At 47.0% G+C, this 24,280-nt stretch overlaps 1 protein-coding gene across 19 annotated transcripts; it reads right to left on the bottom strand.

Moving 5' to 3' along the window:
- Window positions 1-416: 416 nt before the first annotated feature.
- Gug (arginine-glutamic acid dipeptide repeats grunge) lies at window positions 417-23,198 on the bottom strand. 19 transcript variants are annotated; one of them, XM_033384752.1, is made up of 16 exons: window positions 22,566-23,198; window positions 21,501-21,716; window positions 12,182-12,313; window positions 10,800-11,033; window positions 5,648-10,730; window positions 5,458-5,581; window positions 5,248-5,392; window positions 5,016-5,176; window positions 4,778-4,834; window positions 3,535-3,618; window positions 3,336-3,462; window positions 2,747-2,846; window positions 2,527-2,621; window positions 2,423-2,475; window positions 1,974-2,270; window positions 417-1,810 (listed from the first exon to the last, which is right to left on the bottom strand). In XM_033384752.1, exons 3-15 carry the CDS (start codon window positions 12,242-12,244, stop codon window positions 2,255-2,257), a joined length of 6,342 nt encoding a protein of 2,113 aa, XP_033240643.1. In that variant the 5' UTR covers window positions 12,245-12,313; window positions 21,501-21,716; window positions 22,566-23,198; the 3' UTR covers window positions 417-1,810; window positions 1,974-2,254. The 19 variants fall into 19 exon arrangements, with proteins under 19 accessions (XP_033240643.1, XP_033240648.1, XP_033240652.1 ...); XM_033384757.1 differs by having other exon boundaries at window positions 2,423-2,466; XM_033384761.1 differs by having other exon boundaries at window positions 2,747-2,780.
- Between the last annotated feature and the right edge of the window lie 1,082 nt (window positions 23,199-24,280).

The following is a 24,280-nucleotide window of genomic DNA, read 5'->3' as shown; positions in this document are numbered from 1 at the left end:
TGTTTGCGGGGGGTCTCCAAAACGGGAAGAGGAGAAATTGTTAAATGAAGACATTTTCTCGGATTTTGTAACTAATGTAACTAATTTTATTTTGTTTACTTAGTTTTTACAGGTTTCAATAATTTATGTTTTGTGTGTGTGTTTTATCATCAAGTTGTAAATGAATTTTTATGCCTTATATTTTGTATATATATGTATATATGTATGCATATATAGCATATGCAAATATATAGCTGCATTTTGTGTGTGTGTGTGTGTGGGGGTGTGTGTGTTTTGGGGCGGGTGGTTTTGTATATATAAATATGTATGCCTGGATTTTTCACTTTACAATCTTAAATGTTAACTACGCAAAAAATGGTTGGTTTTCCCATATGTGTCTGTGTGTGTGTGCCATTGAATATGCTGCAAGACAATTCTACAATAAACTTTAATTTAATGTATATATAACTACATTACATATATAGCTACAATATATTTATATCAATGTGTATATTCAAAATGTGAAATAAAAAAAAAAAACTTTATTTAAAAATATGCGTTCTTTTTTTGTTTAGTTTATAATTTATGCTCCCTCCTTCGTTCCTTTCCTTATTATCGCGCCATTCATTTTCATTTCCTTTGTTGGCCTTATATTTAATATAAACCTTTTTTCTTTTTTAAATATATTTTTTATGCATATAATGGATCCTTTTTGCGTATCGTAAATTGTATAAATTACTAATATAAATTAAGCACACGATAAATTGCAGCTGCTTCAAATGCGTCCATCTCTTGTCCTACAGACACGATTCATTTTCTGTGCAGCATCAAATCATTCACATATAATACCCATAATCAATATTCCGTTATTTATTATGCACTTTTTACAAAACTGTTGCCCCATTCTATATAATACTCTAGTCATAAAAAAAAATAAAATAAATTAATGAGTAGCAATTAGTGGGTAAGCAAAGCTGGCTCTAGGCTAACACAAATATAACACCCTAGGGACTACAGGAATCGGTAAACTGGATTCCGTTCGTCTTTAGCTAAGCAGTCGAAAAAATTAAGCAGCAATCGTACGATCATTCGATCCATAAATTAGATTAGTTCATTTGTGGCTTTGTGGAAGTACATTTAAATTATACTCTTTCGTAGTATCTATGCCCAGTAGAGTGTACAAGTGTTTTTTTGTCAAAAAAGAAAATCCATGTCCGCGAACCCGTTTGTACAATACACTCGAATATAAATATCCATTTTGATGTCTCAATCAGAAATTAATTCTGTGAACTCTTCTTTGCCATTGAAGCTCCTTTAACTCCACTCCTTTACTTTTCCTATACTAATATTTGTATGTACCTTGCCTCCTGCAGCAAGTATTTTGGTTGGTTTTTGCTTAGTTATCTGATCAATTCGTGCCTATCCGTAAAGATCTTAGTCAAAGTGCTGCACATTTTTACTCGTGGCTTGAAGACCTCAAAAAAAGTTTGTGTGTGCCATGTTTTTTGTTATTTGTTTGTTGGTTGGTTTGTTCCATTGCCCTTATCAGTTTTGTAATCTTAAACGATATTTAACATCTTGTTGGTTTAGGTTTTAGAATTTAACACTATACACTATAAAGAGGATACTTAAAATATTGCGACCATCGTGTTTTTTTTTGTCTAGTTTAGTTTTGTAGTTGCTTTTCTTGTAGTTGAAGGTTTTTTCTCTTTTGATTCTGTATGCCTTGGTCAGTAAGTGGTGTCTGGTGTCTCGTGGTGTTCGTGTGGGTGTTGTTGTAGTAGTCTTTCGAGATCCAATATCCGATGATCCCCATCAACGCAGCTGATTTCTGTGCCATACAAAAAAATACAGATACATTTAAACATATATATATATATATATATATTATAGATTAGCTCCAAGTTTAAAGTATGTTATGTGTTATTCTCAGTAGGGTGAGAGAGGGGGGGAATGCAGTGGAGTACAGTGAATGAATGGTGAAATGTACTAACTTCTCACATAAAATCATGAAAGGACGTTGCGCAACTTAAAGTTCGCTTAGTTTCTGGATGTGCTCGAGATGCCATACGTTGTCTCTGCTATTGTTCTGGTTCTGGTTCTGGTTGTTGTTCTTGTCGAGGATGATATTATGGAGTGTTTGTGGAAAACAAAATGTAAAACGTTTGAACACAAAAATCACACAAAGCATTTCCTCACGGCCTCAGGGGGTGGGTGGGCCAGGGAGTATGTTCTTTGTTCAGTTGCTTGGTCTCTACAATTGCCGCCTGTCCACTTATCTGGGCCGTTGTCTGTGGGGATGATATAGAGAGAGGTGGTTGATGATAAAACGGAAACGAAAGCACAAACTCAAGATAATGATTAACCCAAATGTCAATGAGGTGGAGGAGAATGGGGCCTGGTTTGAACTTGAATTTGGATTTGAGTGGGGATATTGACTCACCTAAAGTATTGATCGTGCAGCGATTGTCGCTGGAACTCGGCGGCCTGCAAATACTGTATATATGTAATTAATGAGTTAGGATATTAATTTTGGATTTGGGAAACCTGTAGTTGATCGGCATAGGACATGCGCAGCAGGACATCCGAGTGCGGCTCCCTAGGTATAAGCATATTTGGGCGTGGATATTGGCCAACATTCGCTGCAGTAAGTAAGTAGCACGACGGAAAAGGAGAAAGAGTAGAGAAAATATCAGTTATTGGTGTACTTATTAATGGAAACATAGCAGGGGTTTGGGGGGAACCTCTTGAGGCTATACAAACTCACGTGGCAGTTGGAAACCGGCCTCCGGTGGTTGCGGCTGTGGATGCAAAGGCAAATGTAAATGAGTATGAGAGTGTGCATGATATTCTCTCGTCAATCGTATCTGAAAATTATTGAATATCGTAGAAAGTTTCAAAAGAGAAGAGCCAGTGCTGCATTTGTGGAATGCCAACAGTAGAAGATTGGTTGGTTTTTTTTTTAATGTATTTTAATGCGTTGTTTTGAGTTTTTGTTGAGTTAGATGGCGGGTTAGATGGCGCGACTGATGGTTAGGCGCCTCCCCCCAAGTTAGAGAAGAGGCAAGCATGGCATGGCAAAGAGTATGGTTAGCACAAAAATGAACACAGCATGACAGACAGTACTCGTACACGTGCTGGGTATGGGGTTTTGGTTTTGATTTTGATTGGATTGGATTGCAACTTGGAAGACTTATAGCATCTCTGCTTATGTGGTTAAACATGTTTGTGAGAGATAGCTGACAAAGTGGACAACAGAGTGATTCGATTTGTGGTTTTGTGGTTCGTTCCAAATACGATTGATCTTGTGAATATGAATATGGAATAATAGTAGTATAAAAAGAAGTGTGGCCTACCATACGCACCATGTGCTCGCCCGGATCAAGGCCTACGTGATGCGGTGGCGGTATACCCAAACGTTCCCTCTCCATCTGCGATATCGCCGGATTCGCATAGAGTGGGAACTGTGAGGGATGTATGCCGCTGCAAAAATACAAGAATATACATGTATTAATAAACAATATTAATTAAGCATAAATGATGATGATAACCAACCGTCTGTAGTACTCCATCCAGTGCGGATCGAGGCGGGATTGACTCGCCGCGGCGGCTTGTGCGTTCTTGATCTCTTCCAGTTCCCTGCAATAAGTCGAAATACACCGAATGAGCACGGGGATGGATGTAGGGGCAGTCCAGCAATAGGATATATCAATGTGTGTGTGTGTGTTGGTTATGGCATGGAGTGGGACGGTGCATTGGCAAATGATAATCAACACAAGCGTGAATTTTGACGGCTTTTGGGATACCAAATCATAAAGATTTCTTAAAAAGCTGCGGGGGCTGGGATAGGAGGTTGTGGTGCGGTTTTACTATATCAGTGCGTTTCAGAAATTATTTTAAAATATATCTGAAAATTTGTATGATCATTAAAATCAGTTTTGGAATATTATGGAAAGCAATCGATGCTTTGAATTTTGCTATGGCTACGCTATCCCTTTCAAGCGCTTACTAATTCTCTCTCACTCTCTCTCTCTATCACATTATTCCTCGTGCAGTGTGCGCCCCTGGCGGAGGAGAGCGAAATAGCAACACAGCTGGTGTTGCTGTGAGAAGAGTAAAATAGAGAGAGTCAGATGTAGCGGAATACAAGACAGTACAGGAAAAATGGAACAGATAAAATATTCTAAAATTCGAATAAAATAGGTCATTATGTGGTGCAACAATCAACATTAGAAGATAACTAGCGCTCGTGGTTCCTCTCTTTCTGTCTGTTTTTCCCATCTCTCATGACAAGTGCGAGCAAAATTGAGAGAGATCGCGGAGAGATCTTTGTAGAACATCGATACCAAAAGACAGAGAAGGAGAGAGGTAGTTCTTCAGAGAGGTTCTTCACTTGGGAACCTTTCGCTTGTGCTTCTGGCTGGCGTAGTTTGTCGAAGAATAAATTTTGAAGCAATGGTAGAGGTTTGGATGGGATCAATGGGTCTGGTAGTCACGAACAGGGTTAGATCTCCCATTTTTTTGAGTTGAGTATCGAACAATATCATCATATCCATTTATAATCCATATACTTCTTTTACTCGTTAACTTTCAATCGATTAAAGTTGATTCTTATGTTCTGTAACGCACTGTTTCTTATCAATTTCTTTTGGACAAGAACTCCATTATGAGGATGTGTGTTTAAGGTATATGTGGAGATGGAGTAGTTGGATGAATGGTTTGGTATTGGGTGGGGGGGTGTATTGGTGCATTATGGTGCAGTTGAGTCGATCTTTCAGGCTTTTTTGTGGTACTGTACCTCTCTCTGTACATGGGGCCCATTGGATGATGATATGGCACCATCTGCTCAACAGGACTGAAATTGAATATTGAAATAATTACAATCAAGAATCAACGTCACTCAACGGACTCTCACAACATAAAGAAAGAGCAAATGGGGGAGGGAAAAGAGGGGAAAAGAACTGAAACGGAATCCTAACACCAGAGGCTGAAGAAGGAAGAAGAATAGAAGAGTCACTTCGTCCAGCATCACTCACCTGAAGGCGACATGGGGGCGTGCGTATTCGGAGAGTTGTCGCAGGGCTGGCGTATCTGCATACGGGGGCTTTAGTTCCGCCTTCATTTTGGCCTGCTGGGCCGCCTGTTGAGCGGCTGCTGCCTGCTGTTGTTGCTGCTGCTGTTGCTGTTGTTGCTGCTGCTGTGGGCAGGGATCGAATTGGTTTATTAGCTGGATCCTCTAAAGGTTCTACTCTGCTTCGCTCCACTCACCTGCCGCCGTTCGCGCTCCTTCTCGGCCAGCTTGCGATCCCGTTCCTCCCGTTTTCGGGCTAGCTTCGAGTCGGCCACCGGCTTGAATATCAAATCCGTTCTCGTGCAGGAATTGTAATCTCCGCGATCGATGTGCCGGACAAATCTATTAAGGAATTTCGAACATTACAATCTTTTTCAATCGAGTCTATAGTCTCTGGGGATACTCACATGGCAGACTGGGAGCGATGGCATTCGGTGTCGTCCGGCTTAGCCTCGGGACTGGGACCACGTTGTATATTGTGCGTGGGACTGGGTATATCTGGCTCCGGATCCGGCTCAATGTCAATGGGCACTGCAAGAACAGGGAATACATGCTGTAAAAATACCTTCTTTAACCACTGTCGACTCTCCATCTTACATGGCTCCGTTGGATGATGGCCTCCGCCCATGCCGGCCGAGTTGGCCGAGTGCGCGTGTGCTCGCAGGGCATCCATGTGGGAAGTGGGCTTCATGCCGTGCGGCTGACCATCTTGCGGGGCAAAAGGCGAGCCGTGCGGCGGACCAGGCGGGTAGCCGGGCATATGGGAGCCCGGATAGGCACCCGGCGGCAGGCCCGTCGGCGTTCCGGGCCCACCCATGCCGACTGGCACACCCGGTCCCCCTGGACCCTGGGGCGTCTTTGGCGTCGGCGGCTTGTTGGGCTGCGGACCGCCCTGCTGCTGCTGCTGGGGCGGGCCCTTCATCTGCTGCTGCTGCTGTTGCTGCTGGGCTGCCGCTGCGGCCGCCGCCTGATGGTGCTGCTTCTCGGCTGCATCTCGCGCCGCAGCAGCAGCGGCGGCGTTCTGCTCGTCCTGTCGCGACTGCTGCTGTTGCGGCGGGCCCTGCAGGCCGGCATGGTGGGCGGCCATCACGGCGGCGGGATCCAGAGGTCCCGACGGTGGAGGCGGCTTCATGTAGGCCGGGAAACCAGGCCCGTACGGTGCGTAGCCGTAATGCGAGTTGAAGGGATGATGATGCGGCGAATAGAAGACCGAGGGATGCAGCAGTGGATGTGGATACGGCGACTGGCCGGGATGCACTCCGATCTGTGGAATGCCTCCTCCCGGCGCAATCAGGGGCAATGGCAGCGGCATTTGCGGATGCCGTATAACCGGCGGTGAGGCTCCCGGTCGCAGATGCGGCGGCGGTGACGTTCCTAGCCCCCTTTGGCCCGGCTGCGGGGCATACATCTTGCTCAGCGGACTGGCCATCAGTCCCGAGGCATTAGACACGGGTGGCGGCGTCATATGCGGAGACTGCTGTCGCAGCAGGGCATGGCGATCCCGCTCGGCCACGGCTGCCGCTGCCGCCGACAATGCCGAAGATGAGGGATGATGGCTAAGCGGCGACTGCGGCACCGGATGCAGCGGGCTCTGGCGACTGAGGCTGCTCACACTGGAGGCTGGAGAGGCTGCTCGATGGGCAGCTGCTGCTGCTGCGGCTGCCGAGGAGTTGCTCTGGCCACCGCCAGGCGTGTTGCTGCTGCTGCTGCCAGGTCCGGCTGAACCGGCTCCACTCGAGATCTGAACGCTGGGACTGGCACGGCTGAAGGCCGACGACGGCACCGTGCTGGTAGTCAGAGCCATGCTGCTGGACGTCATCGAGGCCACCGAATGGGGCGTATTCGGTGCCGATGAGACGTGCGAATGGGGCATATGGCTGGGCGGGGTGCGACGACTGAGGGCGGACTCGGGCAGGCCGCCCAGTCCTCCGGGACCCGCTAGCAGAGCGATGGGTCCGCCGCCCGGCCCCAGACCGGCAATCGAGTGCGACAGCAGATGGTGTCCGGGATGTGCGAGAGCCGCATGGGCCGGATGACCCGGCGGAAGATGCGCCAGATGCGGATGTATGGGCATTGGGTGGCCAATGAGTCCCGGCGGCGGATGGCCATTCCCCGCCAGTCCCGGCAGCGGCGATGTGCGATGCGTATGCGGGGATTGGTGCGGATTGCCATGACCACCGCCGGATCCGGCCATCGTTGTCGAGGGCTGCGACGTGGGCGGCTGCTCCCGCGACTGGGGATCGTGCAGACTGCGTGGCGGATGCTGGGCTGGCGATGGAGTGCGCACTGTGCCGGCGGGACCTCCAGGCGGCTGCTGTTGCTGCTGCTGCTGTTGGGGGGCGTGGGAGGGCGGCAGTCCGTGACCATGTTGCGGATGTCCTTGCAGGGACATGGTCATCGGAGCGTGCGGATGCATGCTGGGTGGCATGTCGTGCGGCCGATGGAGCACCTGCTGCAGATGATGCGGATGCATGTGGGGATGCATATGCGAGGGCGCCATCGTCGACAGCGTGGGTGGTATCCCGATCGAGCTGGGCGGCATCGAGGAGGCCACCGACATCTGCGAATGCTGTCCCGGATGCAGTCCCGGATGCATACCCGGCGGAACGCCCGGCGCACCACTCGACGACTGGTGCAGGGATGTGGGCGGTGGCGGTGGCTGGGGTCCACCGGCCCCACCCGGCGGCAGGCCATGGATGAGATTTTGAGGATGCATCCCAGGCGGCAGGCCGCCGCCTGCGGGTGAAGGCATGTGAGGCGAGGGATGCGGCGACTGGAACTGCTGCGGCTGTGGGGCCATCGACGAGGGCTGCGAGTTGCTGTTGCTGCCCTGGCTGTCCTGGCCAGGCGTCGAGCGCGACGAGGCGTCTATAGGGCTCTCTGGGGGCGGGCCATACGGGGAGGACTTTATCAGGTTCTCGCCGTATGGCTTCACGTCCACGGGTCCCGCCGCGGAGACGACTGGTGGCATCGGATACTTCAGATCCTGCGGCTGGGGCGGGCCATATTTGGCCGCCAGAGGATCTCCGTATTTGTGCATCATTCCAGGCTCGAAGGGCCGTCCCAATGGCGGCGTCTGCACATCGTGCTGATAATGCGGCTTGGGCATGGCTATGCCCGGCGGTGGCGTGGCACCCGGCGGCACCTGATGGGCCGGCGGCTGGGACTGCTGCTGCTGTTGTTGCTGCTGCTGTTGCTGCTGCTGTTGTTGTTGTTGCTGCTGCTGCTGCTGCTCCTGGGACGTCGGCGGTGGTCCGTACTTGTGGGCCACGTCCAGCTGGGAGGCCATGTTGTGCGGCAGATGGCCAAAGCCCGACTTGACGTCGGGTATCTTGAGGGAATCCTGGTAGCCCTGCTTCAATGGCGGCTGATGAGCGGCGGACAACTCCACCGGATACTTGCCGGGCTGCTCAATCATGTACTTCATGTCGTACTTGCCAGCCGCGGCGGCGGCAGCAGCGGCTGCTGCAGCGGCAACCGCCTGCATTTCCTGGCTGTACTTGAGTGCGTCCAGCGGCGGTGGCGGCGGATACTTGAGATCCTGCGGCGTGAATTTCATCTCCATTTCGGGCGGGTACTTTTGCGATGTGTTGGGTCCGCCTTGGGGTGGTCCATTGCCGCCCGCTCCAGCCGGATCGCTGTGCAGCTGCGGAAGCTGTGGAGGCTGCTGCTGTTGTTGCTGCTGTTGTCCTCCCGGCGGGCCATACTTCAGCTGGGCATCGATCAGATAGCTGGCGGGAGGTGGCTGCAGCGGCTGCTGGCCGTGTGGCAGATGCGACAGATGCAGCGGCTCACCCAAAGGCGGCTGCCCACTCTCGCCACCGGCCATCGAATGGGAATGCATGGAGGTGGGCGGCACCCCAGGCCCCGTGAGCGGCAGTCCTCCCGCGTTGTGCTTCAGCGAGTCCTCGTTCTTGATCTCAATCTTCACCTTCAGGTCCTGCGGTTCGTTGCTGTTCTGATTGCAGGTGGCATCCATCGAATCGTCCATGGGCTCTTTCTTGATATACACCGCCTCCGTGGGCGGACACGCAGGTGGCGGCTGAATGGATATGGGATTCAACTGCTGCTGTTGCTGCGGCGGCTGCTGGGGCGGCTGCTGCTGCTGCTGCTGTTGCTGATGCTGCTGTTGGGGAGAGACCTCCTGCTTGATGGTGGCCAGCTTCTTGAGCAGATCGGGATCGCTCTCGCAGGTCTCCATCTTCTCGATGGCCTCCTTGCGCTCCACGGAGGCATTCAGCGCCTCCACGGTGGCAATGGTCGGCACCTTCATGGTGAGAGGCGCTGCCACGGTATTAACCGGAGGCACACCACAGTCCTGCTGGATTGTGTTGGCAGGGGAATCCTTAAGCAGCAGCCCATCCACGCTGTTCGGAGCCTGGATGTTCGTCTCCTCGTCCATGTTCTTGATCGAGAGCGCCTCCTTGCTGCAGTCCTCCGAGGCGACCTCTGCCTTGATGGACTTCTCCTCCGTTTTGGGCTCCAGGTGGAGGCCATCACCATCGTTGGTGGCCATCTCCCGCTCCTCCTTGCAGTTGAGCATCAACTCCTTGCTGTCCTTGGTCGACTGCTGTTCGGCGGTGGTCGTGTCCGTGGTATTCGACTCGCCGTCGTCCAGCACAGAGTCCGGCCTGCTGTCCGAGTTCATGCTCTCCACGGGGCTGTCGGGCCGCTGCTGCTTTCTCTTCTCCTTCAAGCTGCTGATGTTTTCGTCCGATCCACCGACACCGCCCGCTCCCACACCAGCATTGGCTGCCTGGTCGTTCGCCTGCTCCTGTTCGGTGCGCTTCTTCTTGTTGGGCGTGTCCTGTTTGCCGCCCTTGCGCTTGGTAGCCGAACTCTCGGCCACAGCCTTGGTCGGAGTCTTGGGACTGTCCACCGAGGAGGCTCCACCGCCGGCATCGGGCGTCTCGGAGCCTCGCTTGGGCCGCTTGCCATTGGCCACAGCGTTGTTGGTGGTGGACTGATCCTTCGAGGAGCTGTTGGTGGCCGTGGCGCCTGCAGCAGCGCTTCCGCCTCCCGCAGAGCTGCCACCGACGGACGCACCACCGCCGCCACCTCCGCTATTGCTGGCCGTGCTGCTGCTGCTGCTGCTGTTGGTGGTGGTGTTGCTGCTGCTGTTGTTGTTATTGCTGTTGTTGTTGTTGTTATTCTGTTGTTTATTGCGCGTCCTCATCCTAGAGGGTGATTCATCCCTTTTGTTGGTCAGACTCGAATCACTGTCACACTCGCTGGCGTCGTCCTCGGTGAGAGAGCTGTTCTCCTCCTTGGAGACAGCGGGCGATGAGCGACTCGCCGTCTCTGACGCCGACCCCGTCGCCGTCGCCGCCGTCGTCGCAGTTTGTGGTTCCGGTGTGTCCTCCTTCTTGGGAGGTGTATTATTATTTGCGCGCGTGACACGATTGCGTCGCAGGGCGCTCTGTCTGCGTCGCCGGTGCGGCCGATTGTTGTTCGCGCCGGGCGTCTTCTTCCACAGATAGTAGAATTCGACCAGCTCGGGGGTGTCCTTGTGCGGCAGCAGATCCTTGTGGATCCTAAAGAAATTCTTGCCAAATTGTCGCAGACCCTTGATAAACTTTTTCGTTTCGTCCTCGGTCCACTTCTTGTCGATGCCCTTCGAAACGGGGCACTTAACTAGTGCTTGTAGAGCTTTGCCTGGATCGTAGCCAGAATCGTGGAGCTGTACAGAAGATGGGTATTAGCATGGAGCATATATCAGATGGGATAATAGTACTTTAGTAGGACTTACCACGTCGAGTGCGTTAATTGTTGTGTCGTCGCGACTGGCAGCCAAACAACCGTCTTCTAGTCCGCCATCACACATTCCTTGAAATGCGGCCATCGAGCGGGCAGCACGCAAGAACATTAACAAATCGCCATCGGCCACAACGCCTGGACTCCATCTTGATTCCTCTAGTTCACGTTCATCGGTTTCCTTGTCGATGGGGAAGCTTGAGATTGGATTATAATCGGGCAGTTTTGCCTTCAGTCGTCATAGGAGACAAACGAAAATGTTCGGGATTAGTTCAAAAAGACTCCAAGGAGAGCAACTCCATCGAGCGCGACCAGACACGACACGACAGGTGCGCTCAATTTAGTTTTTGTTTTTGGTTTTTGTTAGTCACACACACGCACACAATCCACACAATCACAAAAAACACAATCCACACACCACAAGACAACACCTGAAGGCTGCGAGGAGGGATTCCGGAGATTCCCTCCGGATACACGATGATACAGAAACTCTTAGGACTAATGCATGATTATGTATGAATAATGTATAATGTGTGCTACGGATTTCATTCGGATATTGGGAATTGGGAGCGGGACAGAGGATAGGGGATTTGGGATCGGTGGTTTTTGTTTTTTTTTTCTTTTTGGTTCAACTTCTACCAATTAGGGACTCGAACTATGAAGACAGCCAATTGTATCGCAAGAACTTGAATTGCAAAATTATTTACAAACAGTTTAAGAGTTATTTACAAGAGAGTTTAACCGAAGGACATACAATATTTAAACAAATTGCTCTTCGTGTAGCCCTTTATCGAAGGGAAGGAAGTATTTAAGCATTAACCAGAAACTGAGAAGAACGTTGAAAAGTTCTTGGTAGAGTGACAGTCTCTCATTCATTGTTATTCCTTTTTTGGCATAGAAATACATTTGTAGAATACAAACGTATAAGGAATAGGCCTAAATATTGTGGGGAAGAGAATTTCTCTAACCACCAATGAAATATAGAACTTATTAGAAATTTGTATTAGAAAATCATTCCGTATTAGAATTCTTTGGTAGTCTTTTGTTTATTTTGTGAGTTTTTGAACCCCACTAAAAACTGCGTAGGAAATGCCGTACTTCCTCTTCAAAGTCCTTCTAAGGACTACACAACATAAGGCAATTTTTGAACGATTTTTACGTTGAGAAATTCATTGAAATTCAACATAAAGAAAATAGGAACATAAATTACAATTTTCGCAATAAAAAAAAAATGTTTATCTGTTCTTTATTTATTGTTGTTCTTTTTTTTTCATTGGCATAATTGTTGAATTTTTTAGTTCTTTGTTGTTGCTTTTTTTAAATTTTCTTGTTGTTACCGTGAGCTGAATTTCTGATTTGTGAGAGTTATGTACGTACATAGACATCGTTTACCTGGTGGCCGGGACCCACTCGAATTTCTCCTTGAGTGGAGGCCGCCATCACCCTTTAAAAACACGCTTCCGGTCCAGTGTTAAGCCTTTTTATGCCCTCTACGATATGAAAATTCAACTGCAAAAAACACAGAGAAAATGCATAAAAAACGGATCGGATCGAATCGAATCGGGGTGGGGTAGTGTGAGGGCAAAGAGGGGGGTGAGTGGGGGGAGTAGTACCAGTAGTATTTTTCAATAAAGCGATGAAGTTCACATCAACATGCATAAATAAATAATCCATAAAAATAATGCCATGTAATGTGCGAACGATGGAGTATCACAGAAAAGAGAGGGATAGAGAGAGAGAGAGAGAGAGAGAGTGAGGGCGAGAGGGAGCTGGGGGCCACGGCTGACGGGGTCTGGAAATTAGGGGTTTACGCTGTCGGACGATTGAGTCCCTCTGCCACTTAATCGCTTGCATATGTTAATGCGCCTGCCTCGAAGAGGGGGTAAAAAGAGAGGAGGGACTGCAGAACGTCAGACTGACTGACAGACGTATGCTTTGGTTTGTTCATTCACTCATTTTGTACAGCTTGCATACCCTTTACGAGGGTAAGCCTATATAAGAAAATGGCAAGGCTTCATATCTGGATAACACAGTTCGTACTTAGCCTCCAGGACAGTATCCAAATCGGATTTATAACATATGGATAGCTATAATATAGAAATTATCGTTTACAAAATGAAATTTCTAGCAATTTTTGAATGAGCGAGCTAATGAAATATAGTAAGAACTTCCACGATTAAAGGGTATTCGAAAATCGTCGCTATTTAGCTATCTTGCATTCACTTTTTTCAGCATTGCTTTGGTTTCTTTTCTTCTTTTTTGTTGTTGTTGCTTCTTCTTGTCCGGGGTCTGGGTCTGGGGTGCTGCCTCTCAAGTGTGCGTGCAGCTGTAAACAGATTTTCCGCTCAAGTAACTCCGCGAATAACTGTAACGAGGAGCCAACGGCTAAGTAAGCATCCTCTCATGGGCCCTATCCGCTCTCACCCATCCCACCCCATCCCACAACGACCCCATCCCACCACAGTATGGAATTATCATTAAATTTGCTTATGAATCAATATCATGGCTAATGCACACTGACAGAGAAAGGGGGAGAGAGAGACAAACGGAGAGTGAGAGGGAAACAGGCACACAGTGCGTTCACGTCTCATCAGGAATGCCGACGGTGTTGCGGTTGTGTGGCAGCGGCACACAAATTATGGCAATTAAAATCAATTAATTAAATGCAGCGACAGCGACAGAGCGACCGCGGTGGCAGTGCCAGTGCCAGCGCGCGCGATGACTGCAAAAAAAATATATACATACATACATATACGTATGTATGAGAATGTATGTGTGTATTGTCGACAGATTTACACTCAATAAGGCACGACACGCCGCCTAAATGACTGACGACAGCGGGGCTAGGGAGAGAAGGAACAGCAACGGGTCTGCGAAACGATCCCGACGGAGGCGGACCGAAAGCGCAGGCCACGAACGCACACACGACTAGCCCTGGGGTTGCACAGTGGTATCGGTAGCAGTGGCACTTTGGTAACCCCCCAAGTCAAACACGCATATGAAATATTCATTGCATTCCACGGCGGGGGGATGAATATTTCATCCCTCTTTGGTTTGACTACCCCGCAATAGTATATGCTGAAGAATGTTACCCTAATAAATATATGCTCACCTAAAGTGAATTTGCTTAAATATTTATGGATTACTTTGAACGATCCATGGCATAAATGTTTTCTGTTACAATGGAAATAAGTCCAGTCGATACTTTAATAGTAGCTGGATTATTTCTGCTATGAAATTTTCGATATTTCGAAAGCTATTTATAATAGATGAGATGAGATTTGGCATATCTATAATCTGTAATCAACAGTTTCCCACAATTCATCAGCTTTTGACTCCAAGTTGTACCACTGTGCAACGAACGGTCGTCTGCGTTTTGGGGCCGACACTTATCAACGACATCAGCAGCCACACCAGGTTGGCAGCTCCTCTGGCCTGGCCTGTTCTCTGCCCTGCTTGGCCTGGCCCGGGCCGAGTCGGGCCGTTTTGGGTCTGACTGCTTGGCTGGTTACTGCTTGCTGGTTTAACTGGCAGCACAAAACTTTTTTATGAGGGAGTCGTGAGTGGAAAAATTTCGTATAAACACAAACAGAAGGTGGCGGCGCAGGGCACGCGACTGAATCCCCCGCTGAATCCCTCATACCCACCCCCCACCACCTGCCGGGCGACAGTGGGGGCTGGCTGGCTTCTGCCTCTGGGCCCCTGGCGCTTGGGGAAAATTGTGTAATAACTGCAAGCAGTGTGCTAAGCTCTTCTGTTCCTGCTGTTCTCCCGCTGGCACTCTGGGCTCTCTGTCTTTGGGTCTCTGCTTCGCTCTGCTCTGGGCTCTGCCTGTGGTAGCTTTTGGGGGCAAGCAGCGGTGTGTCGGCGGGGTCTGTTATAAAACAAATGTACTACAAAAAGCGACGTTGTAAACGCACAAAGCCATAAAATCTGAAAAAGACAAAACGAAAGGCTCGAACAGAGCCACATTTTGCCACCACCGAAAAGTGCCGTTCTCTGGCTCTTCTGCCTCCCTTCCACACCCTTACCCTAAAATACCACAAATTATGGCACACTGGGAGAAAGGGAGAGGGCACACACACACACAAGGAGAGCCATACTGAGAGGACAGGCCACCAGTGCCAGGGAGCAAGAGCAGGATAGCGAAACTGAAAAGAGAGCATGAGCGAGAGCAGTCTGTACATTGACTACGTGACGTTTTCGAGTACTCCGTGAGTCAGCAGCCAAGCTGCTTGGCTGTTGTTGCTCTGGCTCTGGCTATGGCTATGGTTCTTCCTCTTTTTGTTTTTCTCTTCCTCCTGCTATTCTTCATCCACGGACGACGGGCTGACCTGCGTGCAAATTTAAGGCCAATAATGCTGTCAATTTCAACTGGCGTGTCCGTCTGTCTCTCAATTAATGTCATCGCGTATTATAAAGTTCCATCAGATTAACAACTCGTTTCTCTTCCTCCACTCCACTCAATGGCTGTGCGGTGGCCAGCCGTCTCCTCCCCGCCGTGGCAAATTGTTTTCTAAACAGCCCATAAACATGAACGAAAACAAAGCGAGAAATGTAAATGAAAATAAAAACTTGGAGAGCAGGCAGCAAGCAGCAAGCAGCAGCAACAACAGCGTGGCAACGCTGTCGACATGGGCCACAGAAAGAGGAAATTCAATAAACAATTTGTAGCATGAGTAGCGCAAAATTGTGTGTACGCACGCGGCTAAACGGACGCGAGTGAATGAATAAAAGAGGGGGAGGGTGGTGCGGCAGACAGGCAGGGAGTAGAAGCAAGCAAAGCCTGAGCAATGTATATTTACTAGAAGGTAAGGCAGTCTTAGAAACCGACAGAACAATCTGCTTCAGTAACAAACTATGATAGAACTGGACCTATCCTAGACCGGTATATGTACTATGTGCTTGGACTATGACTGCCTTACCTTCTATGGTATATACCTTGAGCCTGAGCTGCCTCTTTTCTATACGTGTGTATGCTTGTCTCGCTTCCTCTTGCTCGCTTTTACAGTACTCATGGGTGCGATTGTGTATGTGCGTTTGCCCAGTGTAATTTTGAAATGGAAAAGCTGTCGACTGCTGTTGTCGGCTAACTGGCTCTCCAGATCTCCTTTGCTTTAGCCGTAGCTTGTTTTTCTCTGTCTCTGCCATCATCGCTTGCCAATAAGCTGACTAATTGACTGACAAATAGGCAGCAAGCAGCAGCAGCAACAACTATGAAAGAGAGCGCGCTGCGTTAATAAGAGCAGCAGACATCAGGCAGTAGTAAGCAGGGAGACAGACAACTTAAAATTCCACTGCCGCCAGATGAATGCGCCGTAACTGTACATTAGGGGTGGCCCATAAACTAGAGACTTTATCAGCAGCCCCACCACCACCCCTAGAGCCCATTCCATCCGCTCGGCGAGAGATTATTAGGTTAGTCGCCGGCTGATGGGGAAATGTAAGTGATATAGCAGTAAATAAATTAGTCAACCCCACGACCGACCATAAGCAAAGAAGGGTATTCATTTGGAGGTCTATAATTCTTAAGGGATGTTTAACGAAAGCTTAACTTTGGTTCATTCGTTGTAAACTTGCTCAATTGAGTGGAACTGAACTGTAAAAGAAGAACTACTCAACTGACTCCGATTGGCCCATTCTCAGCATAGAATAGTTCTTTTATTGAGCTTTGTTCTTGGTATTTCATTTTATTGTGTTCGTCTAATGGTTTTTTCATAAAGGAATAAATTAACTAGTTTATCAGAAAATTAACTGGGAACAATTGAAATACACATTATATGCGAAATAGTCAGCAAGGGAGCTACAGAAATACCCTTAGAACCCTCCATATATGTACATATGTAATTTTAAAACGAACCACCAGGAACTTATTCCTTTTTATTTTTTGGCTTCTGTCAATTGTGTTTCTTTTATGGTAAAACTGTTGGCTGGTTCACAAAATGAATCCTCTATATCAACCGTAAATTCAATGGATCCACTTTTTAGTGGAAAAATACATAAAACTCTGAAAAGTCTGACGGAAATAAAATGGTTCTGAAATTGCTTTTCAATTTCTCTGTGTGGTTTAAGCAAACAATTGATTGTCTGGTTCACCAGACAACGGAACCACTGAAATATAACCCAAAACCTGAACCAAAGTGCCCATCACTAACGCATTCCATACCCCAGGGCACACAACCAACGACCAACAAAAAGCTGGTCTATTAAGCCGTGCCGAGAGGAGTCCATTTAATTACCAAGTCGAACCGAGCCACACACACAAATGTTATCCATGCAGCATGGCCAATTGAGTTCGTCATAGGCATTTGTCCGGTCTGGTCCGGGGGCAGAAGACACTCTCCATACCAGACCCCAGACCCCAGGCCCCAGACCCCCATGCCATAGCATATGTACCTCTCCGTAACGGTGCCTGCATCTGTCTATTTGAAGGGTTCGTGTCAAGTACGGAAATCCCATTAAATGTTGGTTGGTAGGCACTTTGCCGAGCCATGTCCATACGTATGCATGTATGTACGAGTATGTATATGTGCACACATATACATATTTATGCATATACGTATACGTCGGGTATACTACGAGTGTGTACATATGCATGTACGTGTTGGTTCGTGTTGTGAAAGCCAAATTTTCACAAGTCAAAACAGAGGTTGCAGAAGGGGCAAAGAAACAAACAAAGGCTAGTAAAGTAGGGGCACACTGATAGAGATAGAGAGAAGAGAGAGAGAGACGCTCGACTGGCTCTGGCCATTTAACCAAAAAGTCATAAAACAAATTTCTCTTTTCTTTTTCGCCAGTAGAGCCCCGGGATCCCTAGTAATGGAATTGTGTGTGCTTCTGTTCAGAAATATTTCGACTTCCAGTTCTACATATACTACTCGTAGTAGGTCTGGACAGGCGGCATCCCAGCTTACAGTTGTTATGCCCATTACTCAACATCAACAAGAACATTATGCCACCGCAGTGGCACTCACGAAGCTCCTCCAGCTTCTCCTTTGGTCCCCCCACATCACATTCCTATTCATGCTCCAATCTCTGCCAGACACACACACATACACAGACACACATACTGATACAGCTCTACATGCTTTTCTTCATTCAACCCGAACGATTGAGCATCTATTCAAGCCGACGGCGACGGCAATGATGATGATGATGACGAGACGACGACGACGACGACTACGACGGGTCCATGGTATATTCTTATAGGGTTATCTGCTAAATATAGCCAGCGCAACTGCAGCAAAATGTTTAACTAACTTGAGAGGAGTTTCTGGCAAGACCACACCTTATATAAATACATCTTGGACGTCGAGTCAACGTTCCAAAAGCCAAATAAACGACCCACAACGCTGGCCCCATACCGCACCCAACCACACCCCCCTTTACCCAAGCGCTAACCTGTGCGCATCCATTGGCCCGATCCGAACCGATCCGAACGGGGGTCGTCTGTCGTGTCTGCTGTCGGCTTCGTTTCATACGATTTGTTGGATTTGCTCATGAAGTTGTTAAACAGATTGTCGGTGTAGATACCTTCATCATTTTGCACGCCGTCGCCTCTCCTCTGCCCGTTGCTCGCACTCTGGCTTCCCGTTACCCACCGCCAGCCGGCAGCCACTCAACTGTCTGTCCGTCCCCCTCTCGCAGCAGCAGTAGTCACAGTCCCAAGTCCCATCCAGCCAATTCTCTTCTATGGCAGTGTGTGCGTCTGTCTATCTGTCTGTATCTGCCTCTGTGTGTGAGTGTGTGCGTGTGCTTGTGCGATTAGTTTTATGTAATTTTATCGAGTATTTTAAGGATTTTGCGGCTTATCCGCGCTTCATTTGGAAATTGTTTCGTGTTACTTATATGCCGGGATGGGATGTGTTGTCGTCTGAAGGGGCACATTAGGGGTACGGGGTACGGGGTGCGCCTTCTACCATGTGTCTGGGGCTCGTTTTTTTTCCATTCTTTTCTTTTCTTTAGCCTGTTGTTATTTCTGGTCCTTACTTGTATTGTTGTCTCCTTTCATCTAGTGTTTATGGAACTGTCGTTATTTGTTTGTGTGAGTGTTTAAATGAGCTCTTTGCATGTGAATTTGTTGTTGCTCGGCCTCTCCTTCCTCGCTCGTTCTCTTATCCTTCGACCGTTACCCTCTCCTTAATCGAATTACAGCCAAGGCCAAAGATTTATGGCACCATTTAACACGCTCTTACATTATATTCTCACCCATTTTGGCCCCGACTCGGCTCATTGATTTAACACTGATTAACAAGAGCTTAAATTGTTGTTGTTTTTTTTACATTATAAATATAGAGAAAATAAATATAAAAAGGCTGACAACAGACAGCCCCACAAATATCTCGCTCGGTCTTTGTGCATATATATATTTTAATAAGCACTTTGTGTGTGCTAATTATCTTATCGCTAAATGGAGTTAACACGTAGCAGCAACCGAGTAACTGGGATTGATTTAGTTCAGTGTTTGCACAGAGGTGATAGCGTGAGAGGTCGTGAGAGGGTCGGTCTTCTTAATTAACTTGGTTTGAAGTATTTACAGGAAAATTCCACTCTCCTCAACCCATGACATTTACTCGAAATGTACTGACAGGAATCTTCTGAATATTCAGGATATACATACATACATATGTACCTCGTACAAATAATGGAGTGTTTAATGGTCATTATAAAAATGAAACAACTATAAACAGCTGATGTCAAAGCAATTGTTTTGTATTATTTTATAAGGAGTGCTTTATCAGTGTTTACCCAGCCCGTTATCTACTATTATTCCAACCGTAATGAGTCTAACCAACTGACAAACTACTGTTTCACGCGACGCACTCACGCACACATCTCGATGAGTAGAGCTCTGCTGCGCTGCTCACACTTTGAGGTAGTTTTTATGGGGCTCCAGCTCCAGCTCCAGCTACAGCTACAGCCTCAGATCAAGCCGCTTAGCAACCCAGTCCAGAAATGCTAATTAATTCTCTTATGTAATGGAGAACGGAAGGAAGAGAGGAAAGAGAACCCCCACCCCCCTTCGACAGCAAGGTGTGTGGCTAGAGATGGGAGGGATGGTGGCAGGGGCAGGCAACTGTTTCGTTGATTTCTAATCGACATCAATAAATCGACACTCGAGTCGAGTGGGCGAATGGGACGGACATTTCAATCAGATAAGCAGCATTTATAAATTAAAAGCACAACCGAGCAGATTAATAAAAGTTAAACTTTAACGGCACATTATAAATAAGCCAAATGACTAATAATAAAATATGAAAGCGCGCACAAAAACCCCGACATCAAAGGCTATCCAACAACATACAACTGTGTAACACGAAATATACTTTTCAAAAAAAAAAAAAAAAAAATAACAAAAATCCAATAAAAAGCAAAACCGAACCGAATCGAGGCTACCCATCCATTGGCCGTCTCATCGGTGGAGAAGGGAAGGCAGACCGCAGGCGAAGACTCATTTTTCAACACCATTTTTATGTATTTTGTTGTTTCCCTGTTTTCACTGGTGCCCCGAGCTGGTCTCGATTTTTGTATTAAATGCATTATTAGCACGTTATTTATTAATTAAACACTTCAGCTCTTTTTTATGCGTCTCTAATCAGGTGGCCTCGGCTGTGACTCTCTTTGCACCTCCGCCTCTCCTCCACTCATGCCACTTGCACGTGTGGAGAGGGCGGGGTAGAGAGATAGGAAATGGAAATGGGCGGTTCGGGACCGAGATAAGCGTTGCAAATTGTTAGGGAATTTCCTCGAAATTGATCTAAATGTGCCTCAAGTGTGGGTACATACTGGCTCGGGTTCGTGTTCGTGTTAGGGTTCGGGTTCGGGGAATGCAGGTGGAAAGAGATAATGGTCAGAGTTCGTAAGAACGTGAGCCAGTGGGATTTTCTCGTAAGACTAAGTAAATATCAGGTGACGGCGTTTATCTTTTTTATCTTCCACCGATCCAATTGCAATTTTAAATGTGGATCAACAGGAATTTGTATGATGATTCCACGATTTGACTGGAATATTGGAGAAGAAGAGCAATGGAAGTGTACAGAGAATAATAATGAGATTCCAAGCAGTGAGGGGAAGATGGAACTAGTAACAGAACTACACTGGAACAAGATTACAGAGGGGTTATCTATAAATATCTATACTACAGTGAGAGTGGAATTATCATGGTTTTAGTTTCATGAAACCCTGCCTTCAATGGCGTTTCAAATTATGAAGTGGAAATTCCCTTTTATCAAGTATTTATTCTCCTTTTCAGACAGATCGTTATAATTGCGATACAATGGTGCCTCATTAGAGTGCCACTCCATATCTAAGTGCCGCGATAAAGATCTAGATCAGTTGCGTTAGCCCCTTATCTCGTAAATATTTCCCAGAAACGAGCAGAAATTCTGGCATCCAACTAATAATAGACTCTTCCACAGGTCATATAAGGGCTCATGAGTAGCAGTACCCCCACTTTAAGTGATTCCGTTGAGCTGATGGGACCCGCTTGAAAAATTGTTTCCTCCATTAACCCAGAAACCCTTCCATCCAGCAACGACCTCGAGCCTGTGGCAGGGGAAGATGACACATGAGACTCGACCAGGGCGGGGCGGTTCGGGGCGGGACATGGGGAGGGGGACCCCATTGGGTATCGAATTAGGCAAACAAATAATTAAATATACGCCCGGCTGGGCAGATGTCTTCTTCTTGGGCTCACCATGAATCCAGGGTAAATGTGCCCGATGAGCCCCTTTCCAGGCGGCGTTCCTCCCAGCGGCAGCGGCTCCAGCAGCAGGCGGCCCGGTCTCTCTCCACAGTCTCCGTAGAGGGTAAGATATTGCAGGGGGGGTGGGGAACAGCGGCTGTTGGATGCTCAGCGAGGGGGCGCGGGCGGCCGGAAATGTATATTTTGGTTAATTTGCACAGAACACAGCTGGAAAGCGAAGAGATGACGTAGGTGAGAGCCGAGACGAAGATGATTAAGCAGATAAAAAAAATAAAACTTGAAACTAAACTAAACGGAACAGAAGTGAGAGAGATAGCTAGAGAGAGAGAGAGAGAGAAAGAGAGAGCGCGAGAGAGAGAGAGGAAAAGGAGAACCCCCTTTTCTGGGAAAACAATGCAACAATATTTTTACATATAGAAATCTTTTATTTGTATTTTTTTTTTCCTCGGGCAGCGTCAGCGAAAATCAGGAGCATGGCCAGGACACGAGCAATGAGCCAAGAGCATCTGTCCGGTGGGGTGGCGGTGGTAATGGCAGCGGCGTTTCGACGCGTCGGTGGTGACGCCGACGACAACGGGCATGACGGTGGTGGGTTGTTGTTTCTGGTGCTGCCGCTGCTGCTTGTGCTGACGCTTGGCTTTGCTTTGTTGTTGCTTCCACTGCTGCTGCTGCTCTGATTCTCTTCCTCTTCCTCTGCCGAAGCTACTACTGCGCTTTGTGATTCCTTTTCAGAAAATTTGTTGAGCCTCTGTCCGTCGTCCGTGTCTTTTGTCGCCTGTCGGTGGTTTGTATTGCTCTACCCCCCCCCAAAAAAAAAAACAATAAAAAAATTCGTAATAGACTCCCCGTCAGACCCCCCCGCTGCGGGAATCTAACCATCAACAGGGCCTTCTTTCTCTCTGTTTCTCCTCAATTCCGTTTCGATTTTGACGCTGCGCAACTTCTGCTACTGCAACGGAGACAGCGAATTCTTCGACTTTGACGTTTTCCAAATGAAATTAGTGACACACTTAAGTAATAATTAATTTTCGCACACTTGTTGTAGATTTTCCTTACGTTTTCTCGCTCTTCTCGTTCTGTCTCTCTCTCACTCTCTTTATTGCTTTGCTTTTGTTGGTGCTGTTGGGCGCGTGAAACTCGTCGTCAGACGACCAACAATACGCTGTTTTTTTTTCCTTCTACTTTTTGTAATGCTCTTCTGTTTTTCTTCTTCTTTTTGCATACACTTTGCGCAAACACACACTCACATAATCGACATGCACATACACACACACGTACACAAAAAAACACACACACACGCACTATGCTTGCTTGCGTTTTTTATTGCTCTGTGGTACTGCTGCTTCTGCTGCTACTCGAACGATGGAAATACAATTTTCACTTGCTTTGTACACTCTTCGCATTGACTTTCACACGCGTATTCCAGCCACACGGGACAGCCACCGTTGCTGTAAGTGTTTTAGCACTATAATTTTAATTAGTTTTGGGCTAAAATGCGTGGTTTTTGTTCGTAATCGCTGCTACAACGAATTTTGTAGCCTACAAGCACACATTACCCCGCATTTTGGGCATATTATTGATTATATTTAACACAATATATTGTACAATTTTAGACCGTCTTTCTGTACACACAAAATGGCGGAAATGATGCCTATCGATTAAAACCTCAGAAATATACCAAAATATACAGGCTCATTTTAAAAATATACCGTAAATATACTGACGAATTCAAATTACATTTTACATATTCCTAGTTTTTGATATTCCGTCGAATATTACTAGCTAGTTAAGACTTCCATGTTTGAACACATAATTTTCTCCGATTGATAAATAAATATTTTACAAGATATGCGTATTTTAGGGACTCCTTGTTATTGGACTGTGCCTAAAACAAGGTTTAAGTAAAAAGTTTAACAAAATGTACAAGAAAATGAACGGTAACAGAGCGGTAAATTAATTTTATTTTGAAATTGAGCCGATTTTGTGATTGTCTTTTTAAAGTCTCCGCGCTGTTAACTACCATAATAATTTGTTTCGAAAAAATCGTTGGCATGTTTTCGAAAAAAGTCGGAGTTCGAAAATATCGATAGCTTGCTGGCTATCGACTCACAGAATGCTGACACTGGCACCTTTTCCATGTAACACTCTCTGGATTAAGCGAAATTGTTCGATGTGTGGAAAATATATATATTTAATGTTCATTCATATAATTATCCCAGCAAAGCAGCGATATTATGCCCTCTCGGTGTTAATTCTCTACACCTTACACACCCTGCCAACTTTTCGTTGTTTCAATATATGCCGGAAATGATGGTAATTTGAAAAATAGTTGTGAATGTTGTTTTAAAAAAAATAGTTGTTGATCCACTTACCGCACAAAATTACCGATATTATGTTTGGCAATGATAGGTAGATTTGAAAATCGTCGAGTGGAATAAGTGGTGTTTCATCGGTATATTTTTGGTATGTTTTGAAACTGAAACGGTATATTTCGGGTTATTTTAACACCAAGTCCGCGATCACACTGCTGCAAATTTCGTACTTTTTCATAGTATTTTCTAGTATTTTCCAGTGTTTTTTTAAGACGCGTTCAAAGCACCAATGTAGAAATCGTGTAGAAAGGGCATGTAGAGCCTCGTCCCAGGCCACATAAACTACGAATTTGTGATCAGCATCGAATTCCTGATCGTTTGCCATCGAAATCGCAATTTTTTTATTTCGAAATTTCCTCTGCAGGTGTCGCTTTTGGTAATTGACTACAAATGTAGTTA

This window comes from Drosophila pseudoobscura, chromosome X, assembly GCF_009870125.1.
Source record: "Drosophila pseudoobscura strain MV-25-SWS-2005 chromosome X, UCI_Dpse_MV25, whole genome shotgun sequence".
Taxonomy (NCBI): Eukaryota; Metazoa; Arthropoda; class Insecta; order Diptera; family Drosophilidae; genus Drosophila; species Drosophila pseudoobscura.
Note: the sequence above shows the minus strand (reverse complement) of the source record. Positions and strands in the feature narration are given on the sequence as shown.